The sequence below is a fragment of the Myxocyprinus asiaticus genome, chromosome 47 (assembly GCF_019703515.2).
Source record: "Myxocyprinus asiaticus isolate MX2 ecotype Aquarium Trade chromosome 47, UBuf_Myxa_2, whole genome shotgun sequence".
NCBI classification, from domain to species: Eukaryota; Metazoa; Chordata; class Actinopteri; order Cypriniformes; family Catostomidae; genus Myxocyprinus; species Myxocyprinus asiaticus.
The window spans coordinates 14,507,088-14,519,349 of NC_059390.1; the positions used below are offsets into that span (position 1 = coordinate 14,507,088).

A 12,262-nucleotide genomic window follows, 5' to 3' on the forward strand; every position below is an offset into this window, starting at 1 on the left:
ACACAGAGGTCACTGCCAAACCAAGCAACTTCCTATTGGTCAATGTGGCGAATTCACCTGTCAAAGTTCACCAAACTTGAACTCCGCTCAAAATCCATGGGAAATTCTTCGCCACCAGATGTCCACTGGGTGAAATTCTCGCATGGATTCCCATTGAGATGACTGAATTTTGCCCATGGAATTTTGCAGTGCAAAGGTAAATGTGACCGTGCCTTTGGGCATGACACATACTCTACACAAGCAGACAAATTTAGAAGAAAATTATTGGCCAGTGCGTCAAAAGAATGCAGTCCCACTGCACATTGTTGCGTTAATGTGGTGGGAACAAGCCACAGCACTCAAGGAGATGACAGAGTTACCTTCAAATGACTTGCGATTTTACTATTCAGTGTTATTATACAGACAAAGATTTGTAAATATGTTTGTAAGATCAAATTGTTTTAGTAAGATACTATACAAACTGTTTCTCTGTCATGACAATGTTCGAACTAAAAGAAAAAAATTACCATAGAAGAGTGTAAAGCGAACACCTTGCGGCAATGCTGAGAATGAACAACAAAGTCTCATAATAACTTTTTTAAATTCATACGAGATGGCAAAATCAGAATATATCAAATGACCAGAAAGTACAACTTTTATTTCAACAGAAACCAACTGTTCAACAAACAGAATTTTAAACTGATCCAATACAGGCATTTTAGCTAGCCTACTATAAAACACGTATTTTAAGAAAGGAAATATCTATGAAAAATTTGGTTACTCATTACATATTTATTTATGCAATACAAATTATTGATGTATGTCATTATCTTGTAATAGGCTTCCCTCATTAAGTTATTTTCCAATCAATATAATGGTTAGGTTTAGGGTTTGGACTTTCTGGCTAGGTTTACGTTTGGGTTAGAGGTTAAACTTAGGGAAAATTGTAATAACATTGTCCAGTGGTTTATTTATATTCTATGAGCTAACTCTTTTCAATTTCTTACAATTTTAGCATCTCATTCTACTATTATGATTATGAGACCAGGTTGGAATACAACACATACTTCCATTACATTCCAAATTCCATTCTGACACATTGCAGAACACAATGACAAATAAAATCAAGTTTACACAGACAGAAATGTTCTGATGCACTTTGGAATGCACACACACTTGAATAGAGTATGTTTCAGGAGTTAATCTCTCCTTGTCTCTTAACTCGCTGTCAGAAATAACATCTCTTACTCTCCTGTGGTGCTGCCTTACACTGACTGTTTTGCTTGAACAGAATGAAAAGGTAACCGTTTCGCACTCCCTCTCTCTCCGTTAGCTTCATTTTCCCTCTTGCCCTCTCTCGACTCCCTCTCTCCATCTCATTCCATCTTATTCTCTCTTCCTCCTTTTCTGGGGCTGGTGGTGAATAATAAGATGTGTATGGGTGTGTGTGTGATCCCAGATGCACTAACAGGCCAGCATGTTGTCAGCGGTGTGGATCTCAGACCATTCCCAGGTCATGATTGTGCCTCACTTCTCATTTGCAGGCTTTACCCACAAAACAACCGCAGCAAAGGCTTCCAGCTCTGCCTCAGAGCAGACCAACTACAGCTAAACTTGCCTCAAAAACAGCACAAACAAGTCATTAAAACAGAAACAGAGAGGGAGAGAAGAGCGAAGGTCTGAGGGGAAAGAAGAGAGAGAGAGGAAGACAGGAGTGGCTGTACCAACCCTTTATGGTGTGGACCCTGAAGCCATGCATGAAGCTGAAGCCATATTTCAGCTCTGAAGCCTCAGGACTCAAAAAACAAGAACTGTTTTGAGATATACAACTAGATTTTGAAATTTTCTGAAGAAAATGTGAGTAGTACTTGCCAGTGCAAAACTCACCAGTATGAGGTTAGGTTGTGGGTGCTTGCCAGGGTATATCTATCCAGTTGCTAATGTGTGTCCAGTTAAGTGTTTTTAACATGTTGCTATGCATTGCTAGGTGGTTCCTAGAATGTTCTAAGTGGTTCCTAGGTGATTTCTTACTGGCCCAGGTCAAAAGAGCCAACTTCCAAGTCTCTATGATAATTTGGTTTTACTATCCGTAAGTCTTAAGTCTGATTCCAAGTCCATTTGCTTATAAAAGTAAACACACCTCTTCTCAACAAGCTGCGCAATTTGATATATGATGTACGTTGTATGTATCATGTACACTACCGGTCAAAAGTTTTGAAACACTTACTCATTCTTTATTATATATATATATATATATATATATATATTTTTTTTCACATTTTAGAATAATAGTAAAGTCATCACAACTATGGAATAATAGAAATGGAAATATGGGAATTATGTTGTGACTAAACAAAATCCAAAATAAATCAAAACTGTGTTATATTTTAGCATCTTCAAAGTGGCCACCCATTGCCTAGAATTTGCAGACATGTACTCTTGACATTTTCTCAACCAACTTCTTGAGGTATCACCCTGGGAGTTCCCATCTATGTTGGGCACTTATTGGCTGCTTTTCTTTATTATTTGGTCCAAGTCATCAATTTCAAAAAACGTTTTTTTTATTTTTTTTTAATTACATTTTAATTTTATAATGAAATAAATTAATATGTTGGCATAATTATATTTTTGTCTACAAAACTAATTTCAAACATTTAATCATACGCCTTCAAATCAAAAGATTTTTAAGATCATGAGAAACATTTCAGTCAAGTGTTTCAAACTGAGCCATAGGTTCCCGACCCCTGGTCTAAACTGATGGGTAGCTTCACATAGATATTCAATGCCCAGACTGGGCATAACAAGTGCATCGTCAGTTCCTCATCCGAATTAAATGGTGGAGGAAAGAAGGCTTGTAGGCGGATGACCTGGGCCCTGAAGGGCATGGATACAATTTTAGGCATGTAGCCTTTTCTGGGTTTGAGGGTGGCCTTTGAGATACCCGGCATGAATTCCAGACATGAGCTGTCGACCGACAGCACTTGCATTTCACCCACCCATTAACTGAGGCTAGAGCCAGCAGGAGTCAGCAGATTCCGAAAGCTCAAATGGGTGGCTTGAGAGTGCCTTCAGAACCAGGTTCAGGTACCAGGTTGGGACTGTAGCAGGGCGAGGGGGTAGTGTATGCTGTACAAATGTGTTGGATAAGTTACATGCTAAAGTTTAATCAGAGACTATTTAGCAAAGATGGGCCACTTCTATTTAAATGAATGGGAGAAATTGGAAAGCCCAACCAAGAAGCTCTAGCGCCCAATGGTCAATGGATGTAGACAGGAAGTCCTGCCTTACAAGTAAAAGAGCCAATCACCTTTTAGATACAGACATCGCCTGTCAGTCAACTTGCTAACGTGCATGCGCATTAGCTATAAAAGCCGGGAAAATTGTGTGTTTTAGCGTAATATGAGGTAAAGAAGCACAATTTATGATTTCAATATTATAAAATGTTATTGCTGATTTGAAATATGTTCTTTGATCATAATCTTGACCAACCGTTTTTGAGATTTCGGTGTTCCTCCATTCAAGAAGATAGGAGCTGCACTGGCATGACTGGAAATAGCCTCCCAAGAGCGTTCCAAAGATGGCTGACAGTGGACTGACTTGCTAAAAAGACTTTGGTGTAATACTTATGGTAATGGGTTTGTGCAAACCCCTTTAGCAAGCACCACATATTGACTTGTAGCTAATCGACTCAGTACAATCATTCTATAAATCCGATCGGTTGCTGATGTCAATCAAACTGATTGCTAAAAGATGTTTGCAGTTTAAATTCTGACAGCTGTGGATTGAGTTCGGTCAATAGATTGGGATGTTGTCACATGACAGGAAATGGGTGCTTTTCTCTCTGTTAAGTGAAGCTTTTGCAACATGCCATAACACAAGGCAAGTGAGAGCAGCTGGCTGCCATGGCAATGCTCCACTGAATCATAAGCACAGAAAGAGGCCTAAGTTTTGCTGTCTGCGTAGATGTATTCAGGACACACTCATATTTAAGTGTCTCTCACAAATGAGTTGTGTACTCTCACATGGGGTGTTTCTCTATAGGGCTGCTCTGTTTCTCTGCAGAATGGTCCGAGTAAAAACCAGTGTTTTCCTTTGGGGTTTGGCATAAGCAGCTGCAGAGAGGGTGATAAAACTGTTGTATACAGGACACACACACATACACAATCACTCAACACGACCATACAGAAATATACACATTCTCACAGACACACACTCTCAGAACACAAACACCCTTTCCCCTGCATCTAAAGCATGCTGTCCTGCAGCATATTTCATCATTATATTTCAACACTTAATCCTCTGCTCCAGTGGCTCCAGCTCTCACATCTTTTCAATAATCTGCATTTGTGGTGAGGGTCTCAAACAACACACATATGTACATATACACACGTTTACTTGGCTATCTAATATCTTGAGACAAACTATAGACTTCTATTGTTTGCATATATAAATCCAATAGACTAATCCACACCCATTTTTTTTTTGTTTGTTTGTTTTTTTTTTGGGGGGGGGCATTTTAAGAAAACAGTGTTTGCTTTATAAATCAAATTTCCAATTAAGGATGTCTCTGAATGTCCCCAAAATTATGTATTGTTAGATTTAGTTCACGTTTGTAAACAATTTTGTCCCAAATCTATAGCTATATACGTACACACACAAACACATTATCAAGGTGGGAACTTTCCATTGACTTCTATTGTTTTTATACTGAGCTAATAATATGTTTTCTCCCCTATGCAGAGACCTCAACCCTCTGACACACACAGGCAAGCCAACCCACCAGTCTTGGGCATACATTGCATATTTGTCCATGCAAATATGCACAAATCGGTAAAACTGAAAGAAAAAGAAAAATAAGAGAGAGAAGGACATAGAGGCAGAGAGACATGTCCTAAGGATAGCTTGACATTTTCCTCACCAGCACCCACCATTCATAGACAAATTGAAGCCTTTTCCACCAGCCATCACCTTCGACAACCAGCAATCTGGGCCGTCATCCTGAAACAACCCATCCATTCTCTCTCTGAGCAATTTTACAATGTCTGAAATCTGCCCTTTGAACTGTGCATCTCCTCAGTGCCGTCTCCAAGGGCTGAAGAATTCACTTCAGCGCACACCTCATGGCAAAATGCACAGAACCTCATCAGATAAAACATACACACACTTTGCCTCTCCTACGCATAAACACACACTTTCCTTGCTCTCCTTCACACAGGGTGCTGTCAGCCAGACTTCTCATGCCAAGTTTGCTTCAAGGTTAGCTGCTCATTGTATTGAGTGAGTGGCTGAGGTTCTCTCAGCGGATGGCTGGCCTACTGGATGCATTATCACCTCAGTGGGGGGTGGAAGCAGGGGAGCTCATCTGATCCTACTGGTCTTTGCACACCCCTCATGTCACACATAGTGCCACGAATGCCTCACACGAAAGGATTAGGTGCCTGTTGATTTAACCACTGGCTTGACACAGATCCAATAACCATAATTAATAGGTTTAATTGCACCCCTTTTTGATGTAGCTACCAGCCAAAAGACAGGATTGAGGCCTTGGCCATATGGCCTATTTATTATATGTAGAGAGTGAGAGAAAGGCATCATTTGTTGTTTTTTTAAGAAGGATAATGTGGGGAGGGGCCTCGGTAGCTCAGCGAGTATTGACACTGAGTACCACCCCTGGAGTCGTGAGTTCGAATCCAGGGCATGCTGAGTGACTCCAGCCAGGTCTCCTAAGCAACCAAATTGGCCCGGTTGCTAGGGAGGGTAGAGTCACATGGGGTAACCTCCTCGTGGTCGCGATAAGGGGTTCTCGCTCTCAATGGAGCGTGTGGTAAGTTGTGCGTGGATTGTGGAGAGTAGCATGAGCCTCCACATGCTGTGAGTCTCCGTGTTGTCATGCACATTGAGCCACGTGATAAGAGGCGCGGACTGACTGTCTCAGAAGCGGAGGCAACAGGGACTTGTCCTCCTCCACCCAGATTTAGGGGAGCAACCGCGCCACCATGAGGACCTACTAAGTTGTGGGAATTGGGCATTCCAAACTGGGAGAAAAGGGGATACAATTTTTTTTTTTTTTTTTTAAAAGGATAATGTAGATGCCAATAGAAGAATCGAATGGATTGGAGCACTTGCACAAACATGTAATATGATTGATATGTGGCAGCGATTTTACTAATGCTGCCTGCTTGCACATTCCAATTTAAGGGACCAGTAAGCAATTACATTATCAATTTTGTTGAAATAAAAGAGACGTGTTGGATAATGTTACAGTTCGTTCAAGTGCCGGTCCTACCCAATTTGGCACCCTAGGTGAGATACACAATCTATTGTACCATGATGGTGGGGCATGTTTGCCCAGGAGACATTTATTTATTAATTAATTTATTATAAAAAAAAAATTTGCAGTAATTTCTGGTCATATTAGGAGCCTCATTTGAACATTTTCTTTAGTAGCCTACACATATTGTGTAGCATTAATGAAACTATGAACTAAAGACATATTGACACCTTTTCACTTTACACAGCAAAATATGACATTTATCAGATACCTTTCTTAAAAGCCTGCTGTGGCAGTATCATAGTACAGTGATGGTAGGCTACAATATGGTACAACCTTGGTATTTTTATATTATATCATGGTATTTATATGTTAGGCTACTCCAAGGAACATGTCCAATAAAGTATTGGCTTGGTAATTTTTGGTACTTTTAAGTGCTTTCATGTAATGTTATTTAGAAAATATCTTTACCTGCAGTAGACAATCGTTAACAGACTGCACTCAAATATGACGATTGAATGCAGCTGCAGACTTTGTTTTAATTAATTGTAAGTAAATATTTCTTAAATATTACTTCATTCAGCGTTGTTTTTGTCCTTTGTTATCTAAAGCATCCTGTTCTGGTTTTACTGCGTGACAAAGCACTTCAAACGATAAAGCCCGCACCAAAAGAGTTATTATTTCACGCATCGGGCATCTATCCGATTCACAAGCCCCGCACTCATGAGTCTATGGCTGTGTTCACAATGGCAGACTATCCATACTACTCTCACTGTTTTTGTCAAAAACAGATATGACAGAAACAGTAAGCATAGTATGGTAGTAAGGCATTTAGTACACGGTCTATAATACTGATAATATAGGCAGGCATATAGACTCTATATGTTCCATGCCCCCCATGGAACATATAGAGTCTATATACCTGCCTATATTATCAACACACAGATTGGACACGGTAGACAGGCGCCCCCGATGCGATGCCACCCCAGGCAGTCGCCTATGTCGCCTAATGGGTTGACCGGCCCTGGTTCGTTCTCTCTATTACACTTGCCAACAAATACAGGCCATTTTTTAATAAATGATAGAAGAAATGATATGCATTAGGTATGTAATTGCTTATTTTGCATTATCTATATTTTTATCATGCCTGTGCATAGATCATTATGGGAAATGTAGTTTTGTCATGCAAGCCTGTCACCTCAAAACTGTCTTAATGAGTAGCATTTCCTGGCATCCTATGTCATTATACAAAACCCCCACAAACTAAACTGTACAGTCAACATTCACATTTACAAATTATTATGATCAATACTAGGACTGGGTAAACATATGGATTTTTTGATTAATTGCAATCTTCATTTGAATCCGGATATAGATTCTTAAAATCCAAAGATCAATCTTTTACTTTTTTTGTTTAAAATTTTTTTTTGTTTATAATTACAGTATATATGTTAGATATAAAGCAACTGAACAGTTTGGGCCATGTTGTTAATTTTTAAAATATATATATATTTTAATGCACAAGTTATAAGGCTCCCTATATAATTTACAGAACTAGTTGAGAGAGAATTTATTTCATATGTAAGCAAAATGGACATTATAATGGATAAATATTCCAAATGAAGTAGCATCGATTCAATTCAAAATCGAATCGAGAGCTTTTGAATTGGAATCAAATCAAATCGGGATATCTGTATCAATACCAAACCCTAATCAATACCTTTTTCCTTCTGGCATTATTTGTTATTTGACATACCCCAGACTCCAAAAAGTTTCCCAGTGGTACTGTAATTACGACATTGTGGTACCGTTCATATTCAAATTCCAACAAGACACAAAGTCAGCATGAGATTGAGTAGCAGCAATGACAACTTTCTTACAAAAATTTAGAGAAAAAGAAACATATGGATTAAGGGAGAGAAGGATGAATGGATGGATGGACTGAGGCAGAAAGAGAGAGCAGAAGGAGAGTAGGTTTGAAAGTCCCAAAACCACATCTGGTCTGGGGGTTCACAGCAGTGCCAGGGTCCCAAACCCTGCTGCAGCAACCGCAGCATATTTGTGTTTTTAGCTCAGTATGTTTTATGCTGACGACTGTGTGTGTGTGTGTGTGTGTGTGTGTGTCTGTGTGTGTGTGTGTGTGTCATAAAATGTGTCTGTGTGATATTCTCTGGAGGGTTTAGAAGTTGTTTACTGCTTTTCTCTAGGGTTTGACTACAACTCTGTCTTTTTAACGTGATGAGACATTCTGCCATTGCATCTCCTCTCTGAGTCAATCAAACAGAGGATGCTAACTACACTCAGAGAACCGTAGCCATGCTAAACACTGTGAGCTTTGGATTATCCTGCTTCAAATTTAAAATAAATACCTGGTGGGGATTCGGCTTTCATGTTCCACATTAGTAATCCTAGTACGAACATTTGCATTGGTTTGAAAATACAGAAATGACATTTTAACATACGATCAACAGTCTCAGCTAAACAAAGTGAAAACAGATGTTTCATTAGACCATTATATCATCTTTATTAATTCTCTAATTAATTAAATCTTACCAAGCGTACATTACCTAGGGTTTTAGTTTTTACCAACCGTACTATCGAAAGAAGCACAGGTGTTAAAAATGCTCAAAACAGTTGCTGCCAAGTTTCTGCATATGGTTATTGCACAAACAGGGTCAGAGTTGCTACAAATAATATTTACTCTACAACGAGCTTGTCATCAGCTAGTAAACAATTCACTGAGTGTAGCGTGCTGGCAGCTTATAAATCACCATCCATTAAAGACTGTAATCAACTCATTTGAATTGATTAATGACTGTGAATGAAGACTTTTTTTCTTCTTTTGTCTAAATCACAGCAGTGACATCATCTGCCTTTTTCCCACAGAGATCTGCAATCACCGAAATGGCAACTAAAAGGTTTATGTGCAATTGTGTGTGTGTGTGTGTGTATGCTTGTGTGCATGTTTGTGAGTATGGTTGTCCGTCTGCCTGAAAGAGAACGCATTGTGTTGTCTGTCTGTTCCCTAGGGATTTGTTTGGCCGTAGGCTCTTGTTCATATTTGCAATTTGGTGTCTGTCTGATTTCGTCAATCACAGTCTCTAACATAAGCATGTTTTAAAAATGGAGCATTCTCAGATGTTACAGTCTCTGGGTGTTAAGATATTTCTGATGCATATTTCCTCTTCTTTCTGCAGGAATGAATTTTTGGGAAAGGACTAGTATGGTTTTAAAACAGCCAGATCCGACAACAAAACATGCCACCATAATAAGAATCCATCAAGTTGGAATCCTGCCTTTTGGCAAAGATTTGTCTGTAACGTCAATACCCTGGAGGTTTAGCACTTGAAAAAAAGGGGGGGGAATGATACTCTCATTCTCTCTCCCTCTCTGTCCATCGTTTTCTATTCTACTCTCTCTCTCTGTATTATAATGTTATTTTCTGCTCAGTGCAGTGTCTGGCTGGCCCTTGCATTCGTCTCAGACATGGCTCCTCAGAGGCACAGTCAGAGAAGAGGGGTACCAAGCCGAAAGCCTCTACACTGCATCATCCAATTACCCCCAACAGCCTCTGCCTGCACAGAGATTTCCATGGCCCTCTCTTCCCACCTCTCACTGTGCCGCTTACCAATGGTTCCTCTCAACAAACGTCAGATACAGCAGCAGAAGATTGCCGAACATGACCATGGTTATGAAACTCACTGAATCTAATGTTCTTAAAGAGCAGGATGTGGTAGACCAAGCTCTGATCTTTTCATGTTTTATGCTGCCTGTATCGCAATGCTTAATGTAAGCAATTACCAAACAAGACTTGCTGGATCTCTGATGCTTTTTAAAAGGGTACATCAGCAATGCAATCTTTGGACCAATCATTTTCTCAAAAAGAACAAAGGTGCATGAATCCCTCAGTTTCTCACACTCCTGAGAAAGAAAAAAGGGTCCTACCTTTTTCAGACGGCCACCTTTGGTCCCAACAAAAGCCAGGGAGTGATTCTTGTATACATATGCAATAACGGATGTCATTTTGTCATTGGACTCGGAGAACAGAGGAATCCCGCGTACCATCTCCGAGACACCAAGAGGGGCGTTCATATCCAGTCCACAGAAGTTGTCATCAATGGTGAGAAGCTAGAAAGAGAGACAGACAAAGGATGTTTAATTCAGCAGTGTGATGAACTGAAAAATGGCCTACTAACAAGGATGCCAGTGAAAAATGCTGCAAACATAAAACACCAAGCTGTTTCTGTCAGCTAAGCCTCATCAACATCGCAAAATATGTTTACTGGACATTTGTGAGCCAGTTTCATAGCAGATACATCATTGTCACTATTTAGCATCAATTCAGCCAGTCATATCTAAAATGGGGTTGTGAGGTTTATCAGATATAAGAACAAGCACATTTATCATTTGCGCCAGAAAGCATCTTAAAAAACATCTTTAATTATGGCATTTCAGGTGAAGCAGTATGACTTTATATGACATGTGACATATTGCTGGAAAAGTTGTGATTGTCAGCCAGAATGGAGTGATTAACAGCTTCTGATAAAGAAATAATAATTTGGTAATGCTTCCATATTTCAGTCTACAGAGAGGGCTTTGGAAACAATACTATTCACTGAAGCAGCTGCACAGATCTTAGAATAAAATGTCAAACAAATCGAAAGCATGATTAATGATGCCCAGGGCTTTGACTCATTGAGGGCATGAAACTATAACACTTCTCAAGCACTGCCAAATATGATATGCTCACAGCCTTTAATTCATTCATGAGTGTCTCCTCAAGCTCTGATAAGGCCTGCTCTTTGATAAGAGAAGTTTGAATGTTAATCTAAATAGATTTTAAAAAATACCTTTATTCAAACATTTCAGGATTTTAGGAATTTTAAAAACACAAAGTCAACCTGAAATGGAATTTACCCTATTTACTTTCTAGATACAAATTCCTCTTAATGTGAATGATTCATTACATTGCACATTATTCCTAAGTAAGAAATAAATAAATAAATAAATAGCAAATTAACTGCATAGTTTGGAGCCTGTTATTTTTTAAATGTAGATTTTGTAATGTACTAGGTTCCCTGTATAATTCACAGCATTAACTGAGAAAGATTTTCTTATGTCAGCAAATAGACATTACAACTGAAATATACCCAAATGAATCAGAATCAAATCAAATCATAACGAAATTTGAATTTAATAAAATTGGGAAATCTTTATCGATAAACCAGCCCTATTGCGAACGCTGTTTCATGTTGACTTTAAAGATTAAAAAGACATGCTGATGTCAGGCACTTTAGGTCTAATTTGGTTCTGAAAGGTTGGCCAATTATTGTCCATCACTGAAAGGAACCATAACAGGTGTCTTAAACTAGTTTATTACCATTAATATTTAAGTTTTTAATGGCATATTCTCCCTCAGATCATGAAACATGAGATGGCTTGAATTGTGTTTTGCCCCCAGGCACCAACCCACAACACAGTCCCCAGTGATAGAGTGGGCAAAGGGCAATCCTGAGTGATGCCCAGGTTGTGATGGGAACCATATGGGTGTACATCAATCACAAACAACTCTTTATGTATGCACTGAAATAATGTGCATACTCCCCTGATGAGAGTTCAGTTATGTCTAAAGCAACAATGGACCTTGGCTAATGATGTCCGTCTTAATGGAAAAACCTTCATTGTTTGAAAATCCATCGTGGGCATAAGGACAAATCTGTAGCTATTTCATTCTCCAAGAAGCAGATTGGTCCAACCTCAGTGAAATTCAATCATTCAAGTGACCAGTCAGTGCAAGTGGACAGGTTCTTACATGCAATATAGCAAATGTCTATTTGTCAGTGGTCAGGAGATACAAGACCCTTCATTAAGCAAATGGAAAACAGAGGCTGTCTCTCTAAAATGGCGGTTTATGAGTGATCGGCCAAATCGATAGCAAATACCGCACTCAGTTCTCAGTTCACTCAATACAAGCCAGAATGAAGAATAAATAGAGAAATGAAGGAGGGATGA

General features: G+C 39.2%; 1 protein-coding gene across 1 annotated transcript in view; it reads right to left on the reverse strand.

Moving 5' to 3' along the window:
• The window catches only part of LOC127436502 (plexin-A4), a 334,355-nt gene that overhangs the window by 274,189 nt on the left and 47,904 nt on the right, over nt 1–12,262 (reverse strand). The window contains exon 3 of the mRNA XM_051690704.1: nt 10,196–10,378. Within this exon, the coding sequence (XP_051546664.1) occupies nt 10,196–10,378 (183 nt within the window). The remainder of the gene's footprint in view (nt 1–10,195; nt 10,379–12,262) is intronic.